Genomic DNA, 24,544 nt, shown 5'->3' with positions numbered 1-24,544 from the left:
TTGTCTCTAGATTTATCCAATCTGATTTAGTTCACCATCAGTTTCTCCATTTTCTGTTATTTTTTCTGGGGTCATCAATGCAGACCCTAGAAGAGGTAGGGTACAGAGATAGATTTGGAGACGCAATAATAAGGAAGCCTCAGTCTTTGCCTTTGAGATACTTTTGTCCAAGTGGCTGAGGCAACCTTGTAAGTGCGTAGTTTCAGAGCCAGATAATAACTGGATAACTTCTAAAGGAGGCACTCTTTAATCAATATTCCAGGACAATACCTATATACTCTTCAGGAAAACTGAATAGTAGAGTCCCTCAGTTTAAAAAGTCAATGAAGGTAAAATATGGCTTCAAGTCTTTTTTGTTACAAATATTTACTGAGCACCTACTATGTGCAGAGAAATACACTAGGCACTGTGACACTGTGTGTAGAGCAGTGTACAAGGTGCTATGGAGAGTTCAAAGACAAATAAGCCATGTATCTTCCCACCTTGTGGTTTATAGTTCTCTATAAAAGAGAGTGAACTATATTAAAAATATAAGGCAATAAATGATGATGTGGGCTGAATTAAGCTTGATGTGATGTTAGCCAACTACAACGTTTCAAATAGGATCATTGATGCTCTGCCACTTTTGTTTCTATGTCATGATGTTGTCAATTGAAGCGAGTCCTGTTATGATGCATGAATTGAACATGAAATGAATTATATGAGTTAATCCACTTCTTGTGTGTATACATGGGAGATGCTCAACTAATGCTGCCTGTCTGGTTAGCTGGCTGGCTGGGGCAGAAGCATGAATTAACAGATTTTTTAAAAATCATCTGGAAACCAAATGTAGAGCCTTGTTTGTCAAAGACACTGCCTCTTTGGTCAACTGGATAGTTGACAGAGTAGAGACTTAGAGCATGATTATTTTTCATATTGTGACTTTATACTGATACAAGATACTTGGTTATTTGAAAATAAGCTTAAAGTATTTTAATCCTTTCTACTGGTTCCTACTGTTGAAAATTCTTTTGCCTCTGAACATTGGCAACAGTTTATATCTTGGCAAGTAGACTGTGCTTTTTAAGGATGGAAGTGTGGGAAGTAGTGTAGGACATCTGTCGAAGAAGTCATGTTGTCAAAGTCTGTTGTGTATATTAAACTCATTTGTTTCCATTTCCATAGATTCTAAAGCAAAATGCCACTCCATTTAACATTCAAACAGCTTATAAAAAGCTTGGAGATATGAATTGTGTGGGCCTACCTGGAAACTTCAATGAATGAGCATCATTTTATTCAGTTGGTCTTGTTGCTACTTTAGCTCAGCCTAAACTTTGGATATATAATAGGTTTGTTGAGATAAGATTATCAGTAATCATGGGCTTTTTTGTTGAATGTGAGAACTGAAACCGACATAATTTCCTGTCTCTGTTAAAGGGCACTTAGGCCAGGACTGCTTTCCTGTCCCTGGGTTTAACAAAACTGAGAACAAACAAAACTCACTTGGCTACCTGCTGCACTAACTTCCTCTTCTAAGGCCACTGTCCAAGTGGTCTTGTCCCTTGCTCCAGTAGGTTTGAAACTTAACTTTATGTGATCAACAGGCTTCTGCTGTGATTTTGAGGAACTGAGAGTTAATAGATAAAAAAAGATTTTGGGAGGAATTGTTCTCAAAGAAACTCCATTAGATAGAGAAGGAAGCTTTTAAAAAGATGAGAACCTATGGTTCGTTCTTCTCAAATTTACCTTCTTATAAAAATGAATCAGTTGATTGATTTAATAAAAAGTTATCCTTGTTATAAAGTTGGCTAGGCTTGCTGCCTAGCTGATTTATGAGTCTTTATGTTCTTCAAGTCCTAAAAGACATACAATTCAGTCTTAATGATTTTTACAATCTGAGAGGATTGAGTCATGCTAGTAAAATTTCCAAGAAACAATTTATAGGTCAAAAAGTTAACATCTCCCACCAGAATAGTACATTTGTTTCAATGGATGAAGATTTTTGTGTGAATGTAAGTTTTTCATTCCTATGGGTAAGTACCAAGGGAAGATTTTCAATGTCATCATTTTAATGGATTTATGATATTCACATTGATTAGCTATTCCATACCTATTTAAGTATTTGGACATTAAGGATGTTTCCATCTTTTTATTATTTTGGAAAACACTGTGACAGCCTTAATGGTAGTTAAATTTTCATCCGCACTCATGGCATTTCTTTCTGATTATAGCTATTGTGTACAAGACTGTGGGAAGTGTGTTATGTACAGTGTTTAAGAAGTGTATTTTCAGGAAAGTCTACTGTAGGAACATCGGTAGCTGACCCTTAATTGAAGAATATTCACTAATTAATTGTTACTAATTGTTCTCAAAACAGAGCATGAATAAATAAAGGCATAATACTGTGCTTACTCAAGTGTTTGAATAACTAGTTTGACAATTTTTATTTATTGAGCTGGAACTGTTAGCCCAGGCAGGCACAAACTTATCACCTCCAATTTAAACCTATATCCATCCCTTGCTCCCTGAGAAAAGATGTTTCTCTCATGTGCCGGTGGGTACTCTTTGCAAAATATTTCTGTTCGATAGCATATACTGAATAGCTCTAATATTTCTGATGCAATTTAATAGTTAATATTTTTAATTATTATTGTGGGGAGAGTAGCTGAGGAGGGAGTTAAGGGAAGGGTTAATAAGGTCTTTGGAACGTCAGCACCTTACACTTTCAGCTACCTTATTTAATAAGAAAGTGTTGTTTTAGGTACTGGGATTACAAAGTCAAAAAAAAGCAGAAGTCCTGCCATCAAGAAACTATAGTGCCATGGAGAAAAGTTATAAATGTATAAATCTATGAACAGCTATGAAAGAGTGTACTAGAGTTGCAGCTGGGGAAATAGATGAGAGGTACCTAAGTAAAACTAAGGAATGGAGAGTGTTTTTTGGAAGAGATGACACGTAAGAGAAGTTAGCCAGCGATGGGAGGGAGAGAAAAGTGCTGTGGTGAGAGTGCTGAGCATCTGGGAAGACCCAGAGGGGTGGAAGAACGAACTGAATGGGAAGGACGCTGCCAAGTTACTTGTGGCTGATACAAGAGAGGACGGGAGAGCAAGGCCATAGGGCATCTCTGTGCTGACCTTTGGAACTTAAATTTTGAACTGTATTACTAGAGTAACAGGGACTCATTGAATGATTTCAAGCAAGAGACTCACATGTTCAGATTTATGGTTTAAAATGATCATGGCAGGCAAGTGAAGGATAGATTTGAGGAGGGAAAACTGGAAATCTTAAGTCTAAGCAAAAACATGGGGGGAGAATAAATAAGAGAGATTCTAAGGAAAGTACAATGTGTAGACAGGCAAAGCATATAGTTTGGTCTCTGGAGCCAGATGAACTAGTTCCTAACTCTAACTCGACTACTTAACAGTCGGTGTGACCCGGGGTGTGCATCATAATCCCTCAGTGCCACGTTTTTCTTGTCCGAAAAATTAGTATAATAATATTGCCCAGCTCATGTGGTTTTATGAGGATTAAATGAGTTAATTCCTGTCAACCACAGTGCCTAGCATATTAAATGCATCTGATCTGTGCTAGCTATTATCTATTGTTACTATAAATATTATTGTTACCATCCATGTTATTCATGTCTCTAGGATTTGTGGCTTGATTAGCAGTGATTGTCAGATTATTGGCTAAATGATCCCAGAGAATATGTAAGAAATGTGTTTTGGGAGGGTAGGAGAAGAGAGCTGATGTGAATTACACTATAAATGCTCAAATGAGGTACCTGTGTGACTTCCGAATGGAATTTTCTCATGAGTAGTTGATAATAACAGCAGAAAGATGTGGACTCTGGATAAAGATGTGGGAGATTTTCAGCACATAAGGAGCACTTGATTAGGTGTATTGACCAGGAAGTGTGAAGGTCAGAATCAAGAGGAGCCCAGAGAGCTGAGGGCAGATTAGAACCGCAGCAGCATTGCTCTCCAGTCTGGGCATGGGCAGAGAACACAAGGTCTGAGGAGGGAGGGAGTCCTTCCAAGCCACAAGCCAGGGGAAAAGATTCAGTCAGTTTCTGTGCTCTGATATGGTCATGAGCAGATGATACCCTCCTGTCTGAAAGAAGTTCCTCCAGCTTCTCAAATTGCCAAACTCAGGCCAGGGTAGAGCTAAAGGCTGAAGGAAACTTCTTTAATAAATATTATTACAATTATTAGAAGAAAAGACCTATGGCCCCAAATTGTTACTTGCTAGCAATTGCTTTTAATTGCTATGCAGGATGTTATTTGCATTGCAACCTCTAGCATACAGTTTTTGAGTTTAAGAGACCCTTATGACCTAGTTACTCCTCTATCTCAGAGTCTTAAGAACAAAAATACAATGAAGCATTTTGACCTGCAAGCTAATTTAGGAGTCTGCCCAGTAGTAGAGGACAAGAGCTGCTTCACATAAGAATTTCCTAAGAGAGGTAACAATCAGAAACTGAAGAGTAAGACATAAACCTCTGCGGAGGAGAAATATGTGTCCTCCAATGAGTAAAATTGATGCTCCAGATACCTTGATGGATTTCTGCCTTTGTTTTAATGTTCTCAAAAGTTTAGAATCATGGGGATGACAAGGAGATTTGTGCTAGACCCCATACCTGTCTGCCACAGAAATCTCAGTATGCAAAAACAAACAAAACACAGGTAGAGAAACTTGCTCATTCCTTAGTGAGATTTCAGCCCTATTTTGGGGTAAGCCTGTTACAGCGTGTGGTTCTAATCTTTAGATAAAATTAAACTGTCCAATGTGATTTTATTTTCCCAAAGATAAAGTCCCCAACTACCTGTCTAGCTCCAGAGAAAGGGAGTTGTTGAAGATAAGAAAATTCCATTTTCCCTTAAAGGCCACTTCCTGCTGATGGGCCAGAGTTCTCACAGATTCTGCATTCTTAGCAGGTTGGATTTTAGCAGTAATCCCTTCTCATCCCAATTTAAGTACAAATAATCCCCAGGGGCCCCTGCCAGTTTCTTGGTAAATCATTATCTGGTGCAAGGAAAATGCCTCTGCTAAGAAAACCATGGAATTTTACTCATCGGAGGACACATATTTCTCTTCCACAGAGGTTTATGTCTCACCCTTCAGTTTCTGATTGTTACCCCTCTTAGGAAATTCTTATGTGAAGCAGCTCGTGTCCTCTACTACTGGGCAGGCTCCTAAATTAGCTTGCAATAAAAATGCTTTATTGTGCTTTTGTTCTTAAGACTCTGAAAGAGAGGAGTTGCTCATAAGAGCCTCTTAAACTCAAAAACTATTAATTATACACAGTCACATACATCACAATTAGCTGACAGTCATTAGGCACTACCTTGATATTATAAAATTAGTGATGTTTACCCCAATTACGAAATATCCTGATTAAAAAAAATATACTGAAGAGTGAAAGCATAGCAGGAGTTCCTCTATATTTACTATCTCCCTAATTATGCAAATTAATCAAAAATTATTTATTAAGTGTTTACTAACTTTGCTTGGGATATTCTTTCCTTTTGATAAGACTTCTGACTTTCCACACCTGGGCAAAGCCTTTATAAACCATTTCTTTATGTTCCAGCATATTTCAGTTCAGGTAGGCTGCTCTTACCTTTGTAGGCACCTTCATTAGAGTTTCATTTTAGCAAGAACCGTATGCAATCACTGGACATCTGGGAGAGTTGGCTACCATTTTTTAACGCTGTAGATAAATGGACTTGAATATCAATAGATAGTGTTGTCAAGAGTGTGGGGAAATATTGACATCTTCCCATATGGCTGTGGAAGTGTGAACTGTCTATAGCATAATAAAGGAAAAAATGGTGCAATTTGTGATCTAGCAACCCATTTTTAGAAATAAAAGCACCAATCAGTAAGAATATATTAATAAATATGTTTATTGTTTATGAAAGTCCAGAATGATATGTCTATCAATAAAGGATTGGTTGGATAAATAGTAGTATACCCATGCCATGGAATCTTATATCATTATTAAAAAGAGCACATTAGATCTCTATGCATTGATTGAAACAATTCTCCATGATGTAAGTACAAAATTTTTATAGGGTATTGTATATAATATGAGCCTAATTTACAGATAAAGGAAGGAGAGGCCCTATATATGTGTGCGTATGTGTATATATTGTGTGTGTGTATATACACACACATATATATAAAATATACACAGAAATACATACATATATTTGGTTGAATAAGGGTAAAGGAAAGGGTGGGATTAATGGGAAGGAAAAGACAATAAGCTCTTTTATTTATATACCTCTGTATAAATAAAAAATATTTGACATGTTAAAATGAGCATGAACCATTTTGTAATTTAAAAATGAAATATAAAAAGAAAATTGTTGAAATGGAAAGGTTTATCATCAAATAGAAAATTATCGACCCTTTCACACTTAAAATTTCTGAGTTTAAACAGTGTCTAGTCTGGGTGTGGTGGCTCACTCCTATAATCCTAACACTCTGGGAGGCTGAGGGGGGAGAATCACTTGAGCCCAGGAGTTTGAGGTTGCAGTGAGCTATGATGACACCACTACACTCTAGCCAGGTGATATGATAGAGCAAGACTCTGTCTCAAAGGAAAAAAAAAAAGGCAAAAAAAAAAAAAAAAAACAGTGTCTGCTGTTTAACAATCGGTGTTTGGATTTGGCTCCTGTAGGATAAAATATAGCTTTATTTCAACACAATTTGTGTTTGCCCAGGTCCCAGGACACTTAAATACATTGGTGTGTATATTCAAATCCTGGACAAGAAATCACTTTTCAAATATAAAAATTAGTCTGTACGGTATTCTGAACACCTGCTATCTGGAGACTAATGCGAGGGCCTCTGTGGTTTTGTTGCTGTAATTCTAGAAAATGGAGTGAGGGCTAGTAAAACTGTGGGCTGTTTAAAGCTGTAACATTTCTCTGAGGCTCTGCTGCCTCAGGTAGAATTATTCAGTAACATTTCTAATTTCTCCAACTTATATTTCACTGTTATAAAAAAACAGCTTACAAAGAATTCATAAAATTCATCATCAATTTTTCAATAGATCTTCATCTAAAGAGCAGGTAGAGGCTGCATTTCTGAGAAAATGTTTCTAACAAAGGAAAAAAATCAGTATCATAGTCAAAAGTGTTAGTACACAAAGCTTTTTGCTTACAATTTTTATGTTCCCGAGAGGCTGAGTTATGTCCTATTGTGAACAGCAATTTATGAACAAGAACCCACAATTTTTTGACCAGAAAATTGGAAAAACACCCATAATCATTTCCATGTGCCCATCTCGTTTTCTAAGTAGCTACAATTTTCCTCCTTTGAAAATATAGCAAATAATTTATTATTTCCCTCCCTTCAGATGCATGCATGATATAGGTACATAACTGTGGTTACTCAACCGCTATTACATTAGATTGATGTTCTTTTAGACGTTACACAAAAGTGGATTAAACCTTGCTGCCCACTCGGAGATTTGGTCTGAGTGGAAATAGGCTTTCTGTGGAGCTACAGAATTTGTACTTCATCTGCTCAGCCAATAATTGGTCAGAGCACGAGCCTGGTTAGAAATAAGCAACAAGCTTCCTGTATCCATGGACAGAAAACAAGGTAGCGCGTGTAGCCTCTGAGAAACACACGTTTACTTTTGAAGAAAAGAAGCACCCGGCGACCAGTGAGCAGCATATGTCTGAAATCCATTATATGACACGTTCTTCCCAGCTTTCCCAGGAATGCTGGTCTGACTGCTAAGCTTTGCTTTTGCTTCTTGCCTTTTGGATACAATGAGTTTGCCAACCAGCTGTGAGTACCTAACTCTGGGGAAGGTGCCTAGATTCCGAAGCGCTTCTGGTCATGGATCACCTTATGCAATCAACAAGCCGATTGATATTAAGCCACAGAGGAGACGGTAACTGCTTTCCTTTTCTCTAGTTGTTTGTCAGTGAAAATGTGTTTTGTTACCCTTTGGTAACTGCTTTGGAGGTCTGCTGAGCTGGGAGGGTCAGGGTGAGAGGTTAGTTTTTAAATTCAGCATACTGGAGAGTTGGGAAAATATTAACCAGAGAGGAAAGCTGGAAATAGTCTTAGTTTAGCTATTTAGCAAAAGCTAATCCGGTTTCAAGGTCTGTAAATTGTAAGAATTTGATAGATTATTGGTGCTTGTGTTACCGTCAGAATTATCCATGATGACAATTTAAAACAGGATTTAGCCAAATAATGGATGTATTTATTAACAGCTATTAGTACCAGATGCCCAATAGCTCATCATCTATATGTAACATTCCTTAATGCCAAGGTGCTATGGATGTGTTATCATTCTACAAAAAGCAGTCATTTTCATGTGGTCACTTGGGAATCCAGAACAGGGTTATACGTATATTTCCTATAAAGAAGTTGTCATGTGAGATCAGCATTTTACCCTCTATCCTTTTTATGCAGTGTTGGAATAGGGATGATATATTTGACTACTGTGTCCAAAACTCATCCCTCAGTTTTGGTTTTATACAAACTCATTTTATTCAGCAATTAACAATGAACTTCAGAAGCATTGTATAACGATGTTTTATTCTCTCTGTGAAAATTCCAGTTTTCCTTAATTTTATGAATTCCCAGAATGAAAATCCAAAATTCTAAAAACAATGTATTTTACTTGAAGGCTATTAATATCATCTTACTCTTGAATTTTCTTTTTTCTAATTATACACACACAAACCCAAAGACAAAGAATACATTTTGCCAGATTTGACCTTATCATAAACATGAAGGAACATTTAGACATTTGAGTGATTTTAAAAAAATGGTTTGTAAACCTTCAGAAATGCCTAGGGGTTAGTTTTTTAACTGTGAAAATGATTTTTGATTTGATGAGAATAAGCTTTTTGATTTTTGTGAGGGCCAATATTTTATTCTTTTCCCCAGAATAGCAATGCTTTTCTGCCCAGCTCTAGCACCATTTGAATTTATAACAGGCTCGTTGCAACAAGCAACTATTTTCAGGTACTTTCAGACACACCCGACATGGCTCAGTTACTGTTGGTACCCCAGTCCCTTCTCTAGTTAGTGGAGTGATACTACAAATCCATACAAGTTGCCAAAACCACGTGTATATGCTATGCTCCTATTTCTGTTATCTTATTTTTTCTGCTTAAAAGCAATCAACTTTCTGTGTAAGTCAGTTGAATTATGTTTTTATGTAAGTTGTTGTGTATATGCATATACCTAGGAAATTTCAGATATATCCCCAATTAAAATTACTTTTAAATTTGGGCATCACAATACATTTTGCAAGCAAGTATTTTTGAAAGGCATTTTACAAGAACTAGTATTTTATAGCATAGACCTTAGAATTTGTAAAAATACCAGATCTAACTTTTCTTTTAGCATAATACATTGCTTATATCCAGCAAGTAAATCAATTAAATGACTTTTGTGTAAAAGATTTTCTTAAATCATTACATCTGGAGTTTTTATCCCATGGAAGTATAAATGACAACAAATGTGTAACGAAAACAATGGTTGGAGGAAATGGATGAGTGAATGAACAAACATCCAAATTATAGAGAATGTTTTTCATTCTGTAACTCATTATTTAAGTTGTAAATTTTAAAACCTCAACTTTTTTTTTGGGAAAACAATACGCCTGGAATGGTGGGGTCATCACCCTAGATTCACTAAAATCTACCCCAAATTAAATGGTTTAGTTTTCAGGATGCTGGCTGGGACTAAGATTTATCTAAAGCAATATGTTTACATTTATTTTCATGTAGTCATGGTTGTGCTTCTTGGCAGAAAGAAAATTGCTTTTCTAATTACTGAAAAAATTATGAGGAAGAAAGGAAGGAAGGAAGAAAACATCTAAAGAAGAAGAGCTATATGTTGATGTTTTAACCTATCCAATGAAGCATAAGATTGTGGTGATAAAAAGAAATTTGGTTTTTCACTAATATCCATGGGGAGAATAAAATAGGAAATCTAATACATAAATGTAAAATATAGCTCAATTTAAATTTAAACATATCCTTATAACATAATGACTTATTGAAAGAACACCATGTTTGTCTTGGAACACAGAGAAATGATTTCCAAATTGAAAATTAGCTGTATTAGAAGCATGGCCACATGGTCATTTAATAGTTCTCAATTTTTATTTCAAGAGCGGCAATGAAGCCTTTAACAAAGCAGTTAACACTACTAAATCTTCATCAAGCTTAATGTTGAAGAAAATGACAACTCTACCATCTGTGATTATAATTATTTTTTATATTTGTGATTTAAATTTTTTTTCCTTTTAAATTTTAGTTGCCTCCTCAAATTCTAGACCTCTACTTTTATGTGGAATGTAATTTCCTTTTACTTTTATAAAATTTAGATGTCTCAATCTTAATACAAAGATTTAAAAATCAGATTTAAAATCTGGCTCTTCTAACCGCTCCTCACCTAATTAGGCTGTGAGCTTTTTGAGCGTGGGGATCATTGCCTTATGCACTGTTAACTTCCTTGGTGCCCAGCATAGAGCCCAGCACAGATTAAACAATAAATGTTTGTTTAGTAAAAAAATGATTAGAAAGTTCATGCTGCATATTTTGGCATAGGTATATATCTCACTTCCCCCGATGCCACAGTATGGAGTTCTTGGCAAGATTTTTGCCTCTATTGGATCAGTTAAGTTCCTTCCTTATTTCCTTATAGAAGCTGTATGCAGCACTGAATTTAGACCACTGACTTAAGTGGTTGGGGATCATGCATTGTGTTATTACCAGGCCAGCAAAGCAGAATCTGAAATTCACTTCTGTATTCATGAGGAAGAGAGAGAGAGTGTGTGTGTAATCTATAGCTTCCAGTAGTAGAAAGGAGGAGAAAAAGTCACTGTGGCAGGGCACAGAGGGGGGTTTTCTAGAGGGAAATAATATTGTAAATCTGTAAGAAATGTTATAGAGCCACAAAAGTTCATAAAATCAGTTAAAAATATTTTGAAATTGAAGCCTCCAGTTCAGTTTGTCCTGCTATAAGGTAAAAGCCAAAAAAAACTTTTTTGATCAAAATGGAAAAAAAAAAAACAAAAAACTAGGAGCAGTGAATCAGGTGAGACAGTAGTCACTAGCTCCCCAAAATGATGTAAAGCAACTGCTCTTGAGCGCTACTTTTTGCACACAAGGACAGTGCTGCACTTCCCCCTGCTGCCTTCTTCCCCTGGCATTTCATTAGCTTGACACTGATGGCCCTGGCTGCTGGTGACGGGCCTACTCCTGCTCCCTGAGTCTGAGTTATGTAAACCAGCCTGCTTTCTCCTTAGGGAAAGATTACAAAGCTGTACACTTAGATTTCTGACCAATCATCAAGCTATTCATTTACTCAAGTGGTATATTAATTTGCTAGGGCCACCATAACAAAAATGTTACAGGCTGGGTGCCCTACACAGCAGAAATTTATTTTCTCACAGTTCTGAAGGCTGAAAGTCCAAGATGAAAATGTTGACGGGTTTGGTTTCTCCTGAGGCCTCTCTTGTTGGTTTGAAGATGGTCACTTTCTCACTGGGTCTTCACATAGCCTCTCCTCTGTGCATAGGCATCCCTGGACTCTCTTTGTGTGTTCAAATGTCCTCCTCTTATGAGGACATCAGTTAGATTGGATTAGGGCCTACCCAGTTGGCTTTATTTTAACTTAGTGGCCTCTTTAAGGGCCCCATCTCCAAATAAGGTCACATTCTGAGGTTAAAGTTTCCACATATGAATTGGTGGGTGATGTAATGCAGCCCATGACATATTGTGTCCATAGAACTGATTGGCTGATAGTGACTGTGGAGGGAGATAGGAATTGGACTGTGATTCCTGAATAAATGGTGACCTCGTGTTCGTAAAAGTGGATTCAGTAATGAGCATGAACCTGCACGAGGGAGGCATTGAAGAGTACAGCAGGATACCTCCCACTTTCTGTACCAAAGCAAGACAAGTACACATTGTGAACAATGCATCTTTATCAAATAGAATCACTTTAATTTGGACTCTGTACTATAATCATTCAAACAGGGCCTAGACCAACATTTGCTTTTGTACAGTTTTCTTTGTGTGTGTGTGTGTGTTTGTGTGTGTGTGTGTCTGGTGGGGGTGAGGGTTAGATATTAAATTAATTATCAAGGTAACCACTGATTCTCAACTGGGGCAATTTTACCCTTCAGCCCCGACCCAGGGGACGTTTGGCAATGTCTAGGGACATGTTTTATTGTAGTTAAGTGGCAGGCGTGGCTAACGGTATCAAGTAGTTAGAGGATAGGATGTTGCTAAATATCCTATAATACACAGGGCAGCTTCTTACAACTAAGAATTATTTGACCCAACATGTCAATAGTGAGGTTGAGAAAACCTTGTGTTAACAAATTGGGTTAGGGAGTACGTTGTATATCTTTGAAGACTATTATTTATATACAGACAACTGATATTTTTAATGTATTTATGTAAATACTTTCTCTTACCTTTCTTGTGATAACCACTAGATAATGCTTTCTTAGCCTGGTTAAAAATAGATAACTGCCACATTTTTAATATCATTTAAAGTATTCAGTAATTCAGCTGTCCTGTCTTCTGATTTGTCTGAATAAGCACCTTTATTACATTTTCAGAGCTTATTATTCTTTCAGTAGAGGTACTACTAAGATTTCATTAAAGAAAGCTGAATAAATGGTCTAACACATCCCTGTAGCTCCAGGCTAGGTGATAAACATTGACCTGCTTTTCAAGAAGAGGTGAAAAATACTAGACAAAGTTACATATTATAGAAAATATTAAGTGCTCATCCCTGTTGGCCTGGTGTATGAAGCTCTGCTGAACTCCCACCACCCATCCCTGTGCCTACATGCCTGGTCCCATTTATTGTGAACGTGTGGGCCAGATGTGCATTTTCATCATAACTCGCTCATCCTAATAGCAAAGAGCAAATTTTATAAAGGAAAAGCTCTAGGGGAAAAGGGAGTATTTTCTTTGACAAGAGGCTCTTCTTTTCACTTTAAATAAAACTCCTAATTATCCTCAGAATTTGTTCTAATCCTCCCTACATCTGGGTAAAAATTATTGGCAGTAACAGTTCTAACTTAAATGTATATATCCAGCTCCCCATTGTCTTCTCAGTGCAGAGCTGTGTATCCAACTGCCTGTTATTCAGATGTCCTCCAAAGAACTCAAACTCCATATATTGGAAACTAAAATTACCCAGGGACCCGCCCTGTCTCCCCTGTCCTCAGTGATCCATGCCACAGACCCTGAAGTCATCCTAAATGCTTCCTCTCCCTCAGCCCAAACACACTGCCACCAACCAGCTACAGGTGCACTTTTCCGCCTTCATCTCACCTTTGGTTATGACCCCCCACTGCTACCATCTTGGGTTTAGCCCTCATCCCTTGCCTGAAAGCTACCAGCCTCATAAATGGTCTCTTTATTCTATTATCATCCTCTTCCTGTCATCCACAGATCTATTTACTAAAATGTCATCACGACACTTTCATGCTTATACCCCTAGCTTTTGTGCCTACAAAAAAAGCCTAAATTCCAAACCATCATGATCTACTTCCTTTCTACATCTCTTTATCCTTATAAATTGCCCTTTGTACCTGCATATACTCTGTATTTTAGGTATAAAGACCTACTAGCTAATACCTATTTTTTGCCTAGAGTTCCATTCTCCCCTCCCTTTGTGATGAATGCTAACTCATCCCACAGATCTTTTTCATTAAATCTTTTCATAATTCCCTATTTCTACATGAAAGTATCTCTTTTAACAAGCTGTTTTCCTTTTCTTCTATGTCTGTTACTACATTATCATAACGAATCCAAATTATTTATATATTTTCTATCTTTCCTCCTCCTTAAGAGTGGCATGATGGAAACAGTTGTTTTAGAAAGAAGAATTTGGCAGTGGCATGCTGCATACATTGGGATGGAAAAGAGCGAATCCCCATACCAACAGAAGCAAGCAGTGTGAAATCCTGACAGGGACAATTTCATTACAATTACAAAATACTTAAATATGTGATGACAATTGTGAGAACTGCTCAGAAGGAGACAAGGACCCAATAACAGTATGTAAATGGGCACCTAACATAGTCTGAGCATTTGGAGAATGTTTCCCTGGGGATGATGAGGCCTGGGGATGAGTAACAACATGCTCTACTGCGAAGCATGTGAATGAAGCCCCAGTGTGAATGTTAAAGAAACTAAAAGGATAAGGCAGGTTTCTGAAGTATGATGAGGCAGGGAGGAGAGTGGCAAAAATAAAGTAGAGAAGGTAGGCAAGGGAAATTACTCTTTTTGAAAAGTGAGTTAACCAAATAATTCTTCATGTTCATTTTGGAGAGAAATATTAAGTGATTGTTTAATTTATTGATTTATTCATTTGCACTACAATTTAAAAATGTATTCCTTGTGTCTTGCTTATCATTGAGGATTTTAAAGCACTGAAATAAACAGTAGGTAATATTTTCCAACTGAAGTTCAAAAAAGAATAGGTCAGTTTTCTAATCCATTCCCAAGCGCTGGGGATTAATAAAAACAGTCATACATGTTAACCTTGGTTCTCCTGCATCTGCTCAGCATTCACCCATCACCCAACTGTACAGTCTCTCCTTTGCCAAAAGGAGTGGAATGGGACTCCTTTGAGTACTTAGAATGTTTGCTGCCAGTGATGTACCGGAGACTACACAACGTGTTAGTCACACTTCTATTATATATACAATTAGAGACATTAAATTACTTAACCACACTTTGAACCTTTTTTTTTTTTTTTTTAGTTTTCCATGGCTTTGCCCTTGTATTGAACAAAATTATTATTATGTAGATAAACTTGAACTACACAGGGAAAGCTTCTACTATCATCTTTCATTTTACTTTGTAAGCTGCGATAAATGAAGTAGTGAATGCTAACAAAACATCCCAGGCTCAGGATGGCACCTTGCTTTCAAAGAGAATATATATTTACATAAAAGGTCTGAAAGAAGCCAAGGCAAAAAGCAGGGGTAGGAAGTCGGTCTACTGATGGCCTTTGAAACAAGAGCAATGCCTTGGACTCGATCTGTAGTGCTGTGTTTTGTACCGCCCTAAGAAGAAGGCTGCTCCAGCAAGGAAGATAGTTTTGCCAGTGGTGATAGAGAGAAGTACCCCGAAGCAAAGAAATTTGATGAGAAGGCTGTTGCAGGTGCCCAAGGGGAAGATAATCACTTCTCAGACAAGATGGAATGTGTTCTGAATTTCAAAAGATGGTCAAGCTTTCATTCATGTTCTTAGGAGTGCATATTGTTATTCATCCCCAGGCAAACATTCTCTAAGTGCTCACACTATTTTAGGCACCTATTTTAATACTCTTATTGGGCTCTTGTCTCCTTTTGAACAGTTCTCACAAGTGCAATCATATATTTATATAATTTGTTGGCCTCCTACATTCAATCATAGGACCATGAGAACAGGGTCCAAACCTGTTTTTTAAATGACAATGTGTCCAGTGCTTTGTACAGGACCTGATATGTAATAGGCATTCAGTAAATTCCTGTCAAATTCATTTTTTTCAACTGGGAATAAGAAATTAATCAGAGACAGTAAATAAATGTGTACCCTTTTGGAGAAACGTTAAATTCATTTCAGCAACTTCCAAACATAACATCTCAAGTCCTGACCATCCTTCCCCTTTGTACTTGTATTATACTCACTCCTTGAAAATTTTATCAGTTGTCCCCGTGACCAAAATTGAACTCATCATCTTATGCTTAAAATCTGGTCTTTTTCTTCTATTCCTTGGTCTGATTGATTGCTACCTAGTTAGCCAAACTAGAAATGTGAGAGTCACCTTAGTCACCTTCCTTTGTCTTAACTCCCTCCCTCATCACGTCTTTCGCCTATTTAATTCTTACATCAATCCCTTATGCTCTGTCTTTATTGATACTGCCAATTAATGGGAAATACTGTCAGAGCCTCTTAAGTGATCTCCACATTGCTGGTTTCCATATAGTCTACCCAAAAGGGCTTTGTGTGTGTTTGTTGGTTTGTTTTCATTGCTATAGTGATATTCACATTTCTCAGTACTAGTAAATTGCACCAAAACCCTTTTGGTAGTGGGTACTCTGTTCCAAAGGTTTGGAGCTGACCTCAAGCTTAAAAATACAAATTCTACCTCTGTGATGTTTCTTTCTGAGCAATAGCTGAGTTAGAAAACAATGAATTTGACTAATTTTCATGATCAGAATTTTCAAAATTTTTCTAAGATTTCTTGAAATCTGAGCTTATGATTGTGTGAGAATTCACAGTAAATGAGCTCACAAAATGCATAACTTTCAGTTTATCATGATACATGGAGGATTACTGTAAGCATATGGCATTTAGTCACTGATTTTTAATCCGGGCAAAAGTTAGAAAAATATACACACACACACACACACACACACACACGCACGCGCGCGCGCGTGTTTCAAAGTCTGTTGAGCAATCATAATTTATGCAATGTACCTTTATGATGGATATGCAGTTTTCCTAAATTTGTAATTGCCCTCCTGCCCCCTGCCTCTGTGAGTGAAAATATGTGCTCCTGTTTGTGCTGTTATTTTTGAACAAAGTATGCTGGGACCCGATGTAAGATGAGTCATGTGATACTGGTGTTACCATGGTGATCCATCATGTATATAACAAGAACATTATGAATACCAGCAGCTCTTTGTTCTCTTTGAGTTTCTTTTTTTGTGTGTGAGTTAGTAATCCAGTGACTATGACACCAAAAGTAACACGATCTAATTTGCCCTTTCTGTTGCTTGTGGTAGGATTTATACTCTGCTAGCAAGGGAGTTCTTGGCCATCTTAACTTGCAAAAGATTTTACTTCTGTCTGATATTTTTTTTTTTGTCAGCAAAGTCTTCTTGCCTCTGGGGGAAGACTCATTTGAATCCTAAGGCTGATAGATGCCAGAAATCCAGTATGATGAGTCCTGTGGAAGAAGGACATGCCAACCCTGGGGTTTCCATCATCTCTGACTTCAGTATATGTTCAAAATCACCTCAAAACAGACTAGGAAGATGAACATTAACCCTTGCATCACTGGCAGTTTTTAAAGCTAAGTTGCCATTTTGACTACACAATACTAAACTCTCTGTGTCAGACTAGGATTTAAGTTATAATGGGGATGATTGGGGTTAAATTACTCAAGGGATAATGAGATTTAAGCAGACCCATTAATCTTTCCAGGCTATTGAGAGATTTTACATGTACTGTGACATAGGAGAACCTGATTAATACTGTAAAAAGACAATTCAATAGAGTTGCACTATCCAAGTGCTTAATAATGCAAATACAAATATATACACTACATAAAATAAGAGGGATAGAGAAGAGAGAAAGAGCAATTTACGTAAAGCAGTTCCACTTGCTCCAGTTGCCAACACATGCGGTGGATGTATGTTCACTAGGAAATGTAAGGTGGGAAATGTGAACGTGCCACTCTGTGTCCATCCTGGTTCCCACAGGCCTATTTAGTGTGGACATCTTGCCTTACCTTAGGGTGATTCAAGAGACCCTCCATGGTAATATTGACTGTACTAGATTTTTGCCACAAGGACTGATGTCAGAACTTAACCTGAGTAAGACATGACTCCACTGATATTTGTGTGACTGTACCCTCAAAAGATGTATCCCTGTTTATAGATAACTCTTTTATTCAATTTGAGAAGAAACTCTAATGTCAACAGTAAATATAATTAGCCTCATTTGCAAATTAAGCAGATATTAAGATTGCATGCACATCAGAAGAAAACAGTCTTATGGGAAACTTCTATACACAGGAGCATTCCCCTGCATGACCCAATTTAGCTACCTTTTTCTATTCTGCTTTCTGGAAGTATTTATTCCATATAATGCACATGGAACTCTAAGGGTACAACGGTGGATCACACAAAAAACCTGCCCTCATGGAGCTTACACTCTAGAAGGAGATGACAGGGACTGCACATAAGTAAATTTTCCACAAGATCAAGCTATCAGTAAATTCATTCATTCACTCATGCATTCATTTGTTCAGCAAACATTTACTGAACAGGAACTAAGTTCAAAGTCCTCTGCTAGGAATGCAAAACTGAAAAGAAGAATTCCCAGCATGCAAAAAGATCAAAGTCTAACTGCTCAGGCAAAAATTTAAAGAAAATATTATAACTGCGTAAGGACTTTAATAATCCTCTAGGAAAACACGGGACACAAGACTACCACCAGCTGGACTATTCAGGGTAGGTCTTACAAATTAGGTCATGAAGGAGGATGGTGCATTCTTCTGAAAGGCAGTGCCAAAAATGGAATGACTGGCAGAGAATGAACACACATGATATAGTACTTTATAGTTTGCAAAGTAGATTTTCATAGATTGTGTTCTTTGAGCATCACATCAACTGATGAGAAAACTAAGACCCAGAGAGTTTTAAGGTCTTGATCGAGGCAATAAAGTTAGTTAAATGCTAGAATTGGGACCCAATCCCCAGTCATCTGTCTCTAAATTTTGTACCATGGAGAAGGTAGAAGTAAAATGCTTTGGCACTCTTGAGAAGGAAAACTTTACTTCCAACTGGGAGTATCATAGAGTGCTTCTTAGGCAAAATGGTATTTGGTCTTAGGGTTTTCATTTAGTAGTGCTGAGTTGAGGGTGAAGGGCATTTCAGATTAGGAGAACAATCTGGCAAAGGTATAGATGTGAGAAAATAAGCATTTATAGGAAAAAATTGAATGTGGTCAGAACTTAATGAATTTGAGAAGTAACAATGGCAAATAAAATTAGAAAGGGAGAATGAGACTATGATGAAAATTAAGCTAAGGAATATTTTCTAAGCCAAGGAGAGCTATTGGAGATTTTCGAACAGGGGTGTCCTATGATTGTAGCTTTGCTTAAAAAAGAATAAAGTGGCAGCAATGAAGACACAACTTGGAACAGCAGAAAACTAGAGTAAGGAGACTGGTGGGGGTGGAAATAGCAATAATCTACTCTGGAAATAATAGGATGGTAACTAACACAGGTGATGAATTACAGTATTCATTTTTGTTATTCTTTTTAAATTCTATATTTTCTGCAATGGCTGTATAAAAGTTTATCAGGAAAAGTAAAGAGTTCTGTTGTTATTTTTCAAAAAGAGCAGGAAATTAGGGCCTAACATGAAATGGTGCATGATAGTAATAGAATGAACAGGAAGGAGTATTTGCTAGAGTCATTGTGGAGGAAGGATTAGCAAGAGTTGAAAACTTGTGTGAGAAAGAAAAGAAGCAGCTATTTCCATGATGATGCCTGAATGGCACGATGAATCCTGAATTTGCACAACTGACAGAGATAGGGATTAGGAAGAGAAGCAGCAGGTTTGAGAATAAAAATAATGACTTATTGATGGATAAACTGATTTTGAGAATTTGTCAGGACAAATAAATGGAGATAAGCAAACAAATATCAGGCAAAGAGTAAAAAGTGGTCCGGGCTGGAGATGTGAAAACAGAAGAGGGGGGCAAGCTGAGGTTGCTGGGGAACATCTACATTTGTGGATTAGATTTAGGTTTAACAGTCAAAGCTTAATGGTTTTCAAAGTCACAGTCAATCCCCTTTTTGTTAATTTGTTTCTGATTCAGAACATCACTTTCACCTTGTGCTAATTGTGCAGACTTTTTTTTTTTAATTATTTATTTATTTATTTTTTATTTTTATTTATTTATTTATTTATTTTGAGACACAGTCTTGCTCTGTTGCCCGGGCTAGAGTGAGTGCCGTGGCATCAGCCTAGCTCACAGCAACATCAAACTCCTGGGGTTAAGCCATCCTACGGCCTCAGCCTCCCAAGTAGCTGGGACTATAGGCATGCACCACCATGCCCGGCTAATTTTTTGTATATATATTTTTAGTTGGCCATAAATTGTGCAGACTTTTTAATGAAGCTTGAATAGAAGATAAATAATTTACAAAGAAGTCCAAAATACATCAGATTTTATTCCTAAATGTTTTATTGCCGAGATCACTCTGACCTTGGGTAAATTTTAAGATATGTATATTGCAAGTACTTCATAAAGTGGCATTTATTTTTAAACTGACAATTAATTTTTAATTTAAAAAAATCAAATCATCATTAGTCCTGGTATTGAATCTTGAACTCAACCAACAAATGCTTACAAAAAGTGAATATGAAGAAATAAGACACGGATGATCCAATACTGCTCTGCCCTACCATTACATTCTCAGCAATAAATACAAATATTTAACTGGTACAATGGCCAGAAAACAACCAAAACTGGCATAATGGCTAGAGATTTGTTGACTACGGGTAAAAGTACATAACTTTGGAATTATAGAGGAGAACGAAAAGAAACCAACAAAAATATAGTGCTATTACCTGGTCACTAGAAAGAAGTATGTTTATGGCCACACAGTGAAAATTATCCATGAGTTCTATCACTTTCTATTATGTTACTTGCTTTAAAAAAAAAAAAGGTAAAATGGCTTTTTTCTTTTTAACCAAACATTTCTTACTGGAAATTCAATAGACTCACAGTTGTCTTGTTTGGCTAGAAGTAGGTATTTGTGAGTATTTAGATGTGGGTATTTAGTAGTTCTGAAAACAGTTTTATCGATAGTTAGATACATTATTTTCCCAGAAGCTTGGGTATTTTTATGGAGGCTGTTTCACATGTATTTAATGTTCTCTCTAATGGATTTGCTTATCTTTTCTCCAGTGCTCTTGGCCGGGGAAGTTACTTTTCATTTGCATTATGGATGTGGGGACCTCATTGCTATAATTTACGGATGCAGCATTTTATGTATATAATACATACTTTTAACATGATACATACCATATATAATTTATAAATCAAAATTCATAGAGAATTTATTGCTTAAAATCTCTTTTATAGAGGAATGTTATAAAGGATTATAGTGAATACTTTAAAATAATAAATACAAATTAAAAAGGAGTAAGTAAACCGGTTTACCTGTGGCACCAAGACATCATTTATAATATTCTCAAAATTCGGAGTATTTCTCAAAGATGAAATATTTCATATATGTATATCAAACAAATATGTATTTATGATTTTATTACTACTTCTTGTAATGGCTTTTGACTATAAATCCAGTGATCTGAATTATTTGGTGAGTAGATGCTACTAAGTATGTCAAGAGACCTGGCATAGAGAACAGAAAAACACTACTCTCCTTAGCTTGCAAGTAGATGTGAATTTTCTACTTCTGACTTTGGTGAATCTGTGATGAAACAAATGTTTACTCTGACCGATTTAAAATATCTGGATGATTCTAACTTTGGGGACATACTGCTTCATATGCACTCAGTGCTTGAAAATTGGTGGAATTTTAGATTTCTTTTTTTGATAAATGACATTTCCTTAATTTTTGCAATACTCAAAGATTTACAAGTACTTAGCTATAATACTTTTCCCCCATTTAATTAAAATTTTTTACCTTTAGTTTATCATGCATGTAACTCTTAGGAGAGCAAATGTCTGGAATGGATTATTGTCAACAGTTCTCAAAGACAGCATTTAGATTTCACTATGAAACTATAATCCCCAGTAAGGAAGAAATCCAGACATACAGGTTAGACATTGATATTGAATAGCTCCTAGTTTTCTAGCTCCTATTTTCTTAGACCATCTCTAAGAAGCTCTTGTTGGGCTCTCCTCTGGGATTCTGTGACAAAATTGGCTCTAGACTAAGACTGACCTAAAGATAGAGCTTGTGGTTGAAAGATAGAAAACAGCTGTGAGCAGAATAATTCTCCTTCAAGAGGCAAACAAATATAAAATATACCAATAAAGGGCACTTAGAGTTTTTGTTTTTACTGAAAATTGTGAAAGAGTTGACCTAGACAAGAGAATAGGGAGATTAACAACGGGATCAGGTCCAGGGTTCACTTTGCCAATGAATTAAGACAATTTTGGTATTTTCTACCAACATTCCCCCAAAATAGAGATCTAGAATAGAAAATGGAATAATTTGTCTCATTAACTATTTCATTTGTCTCATGAAGTTGACCTCTCATGTATGTATGTCTCAGGATTTAGGTCAATGCTGGCCTATAGAATTATTATGTGAGCCACTCTGTAATTTTAAATTTTCTGGTACCACATTTTAAAAGCAAAGAAACAGGTAAAATTCACTTTAGGAATATATTTTATTTAACTCGCTATATCAAATATTATTATTTCAACCTATAATTAATACATATAATTATTAATGAGATATTTAACATTCTTTCCTCATACTATGGCATTGAAATTCTGTATATATTTTTTACTTACATCACTTATTAATTTTGATGCTAAATTATCCTGGAACATATTTGATCTTTACTTGTTTGATCTTTATTTGACTGAGATTTAGATCTCATAAAATTTACAATTAGAAGTGTAATTTCACTTACCCAAGTTGTTCCAAATATACTTAAAGGTTTTCCAATAATTGAATCAATTATCAGTTTTTAAATTTTAATTTTAATTGACAAATTTTAAGTAAGACTAATTGGAAATTTGGTTGCTTTGGTTCCTTTTAAATTTAAAAAGAATTATTCAACTAATTCTGCCTCCAAATTGTACTGCACAAGGCTTAGAACAAGATACAGAATCCTGCACTATGGGCTTTATGGGATGAGCTTAAGATGATAATTTATCCAGAGTTTTCTTTACTGTGTGTTTTTCACGGGTGATTTTTCTATATTTTGGCATAGCCTGTGATTCATTACAGTCCAGATATAAAATTCAGCCTAATTTAAACTTGTCTGCTTGATGCAGGAGAGCATTCAGAGGAAAATCATCTACATTTTAGGATTTTCTAGTTAAAACACTGATGCCTGCAGCAAAAACTCGTTATATGTTATGTGTATTTATTACATATTTATCAAGAGACTGTTCTTGATCTTTCTCAGAAAAAGGAATTCAAGTGTCATTTACCATTCTTAACAATGCTGAGAGGCCGAACCAAAATGCCATGGTTGTCTTGTTGAAGGTGTTCTTTTTTTGCCTACTGTGCTGTGCAGTGTCCTTACAACCATCTCCCCTTCTTGCCTCCCACAATCCCTGAACCTGGGTACGATTGCCTGTATATAAAAATAGACAGGTGGTTGGCATACATATTGATCTAGGCAGAGAATTTCGCAGACGTGATATTGGGAAAGAATAAAATGAAACAGCTTTGGGTAAGTTGTGTAAACATTGTTTGAATTTCCTGCTTCTGTCACTTTACGATCTGGATTGATTTGGGAGGGACTCAAACTTTTCAGGTCTAGCTTCTTTAGAGGTAAAATAGGGACATTATCAAAGGACTTGACTTGATGGTGGACAAGGGCGATGAGGAGAGGAAGGTTCCTCGTAGAACGGTGCTTTTTGTGGGGATTGAATGAGTCAGTATACATGAAAGTGTCTCTGTCTCTTTTTGTATCTGCAAATCTACAAATATATACATATATTTGTATATATATTTGTTTGTACATGTCTGCTCCCAATTCTACTAAGTGCTAGTTGTAGCCCAGACACTTGTAGTCTAGTTTGAAAATCAACCATATATTGTATAGCCCTCCAAATGACAATAAAATCTTACAATGAAAGGAATTTAAAAAGCTTATCCATTGTACTCATAGAGAATTCGCTGTAGCCAATGAGGAACAGGGAGATATACACACAGAACATTCTAGAGATAACAAGTTGTGACTTTTTGTAGAGGAATCCCAGGTTATACCCAAAGGGGTCCTCATATTTTGATGAAGGACCAGGATAACTTACAAATAAATAAAACAATCATTTCATTTATGCTTTATATTCATTCTGCGTGTGATGTGTGTAGATCGTCCAGTCAAAGGTTGCCAGTACAAAGTAACAACCTCTCATTGTATTGCTTAAGTTTAGGTTAATCATTAACATTTTTCCATGGATCAAAACCCCATAGAAGCAAGAGATGCCCAGTGCCCTTCAATGCCATGTGTTTGCCAAGTGAGAACAGCCGTGGGCCAGATCCGTTGGAGCTTTGTCATGTGCTGCACAACCTCAGCTCTCCTGCAAACAGGTCTTCGCCCACCCCAGTGCTCCCAGCTTGCCTGAAGGAGAGGGAAATGGTGTGTAAGGGTAGCAGAGGGAACATCCTTTTAATGCTGTTCAGTTCTTCACTTTCTGTTGTTCTTCTTCGGTTGAAAGTTGAGCTGTTACGTTCCCTGAAATAAAATAGTGACAAGCAAAAGTAATATGAGGCAACCTTTATAAGTGCCAGGCTTCTGGGCAACAAAAGTGATTTTTACAAAATTAAAGTGAAAAAATTTGCATTTAATGTAAAAGATGAGCTCTGTTAGGATTCCCTTAACAATATTCTTTTAAGTTTTTTTCAAAGTAATCACCATGAAGGAGTTGACAAATGTTTTATGTTTTAAACTATCCTATAAAAATCCATCACAAGAAGAAAAAGCCTCCTGCTCGTATCCTTCTCAATAAAACCCTTTTGAGTACAGAGATTGGGTCTGGCTTAGCTTTGCATCCCTTGTGCTGCTAAACCAAGAGCCTTGCAAAAGTCAATGCTCAATAGT

General features: G+C 36.5%; 1 protein-coding gene across 3 annotated transcripts in view; it reads left to right on the top strand.

Moving 5' to 3' along the window:
• Positions 1 to 24,544, top strand: part of PDE4D (phosphodiesterase 4D) — a 794,445-nt gene that overhangs the window by 418,619 nt on the left and 351,282 nt on the right. Inside the window, exon 1 of one of the 3 annotated variants that reach the window (XM_069492692.1) lies at positions 7,770 to 7,894. The exons of the other annotated variants lie outside the window; for them this stretch is intronic. Within the exon in view, the coding sequence (XP_069348793.1) occupies positions 7,770 to 7,894 (125 nt within the window). Of the gene's footprint in view, positions 1 to 7,769; positions 7,895 to 24,544 lie in introns of those variants that run through there. 3 annotated transcript variants of the gene reach the window in all.

Source organism: Eulemur rufifrons, chromosome 17 (assembly GCF_041146395.1).
Source record: "Eulemur rufifrons isolate Redbay chromosome 17, OSU_ERuf_1, whole genome shotgun sequence".
Classification (NCBI taxonomy): domain Eukaryota; kingdom Metazoa; phylum Chordata; class Mammalia; order Primates; family Lemuridae; genus Eulemur; species Eulemur rufifrons.
This window is presented reverse-complemented; position numbering and strand designations above follow the sequence as displayed.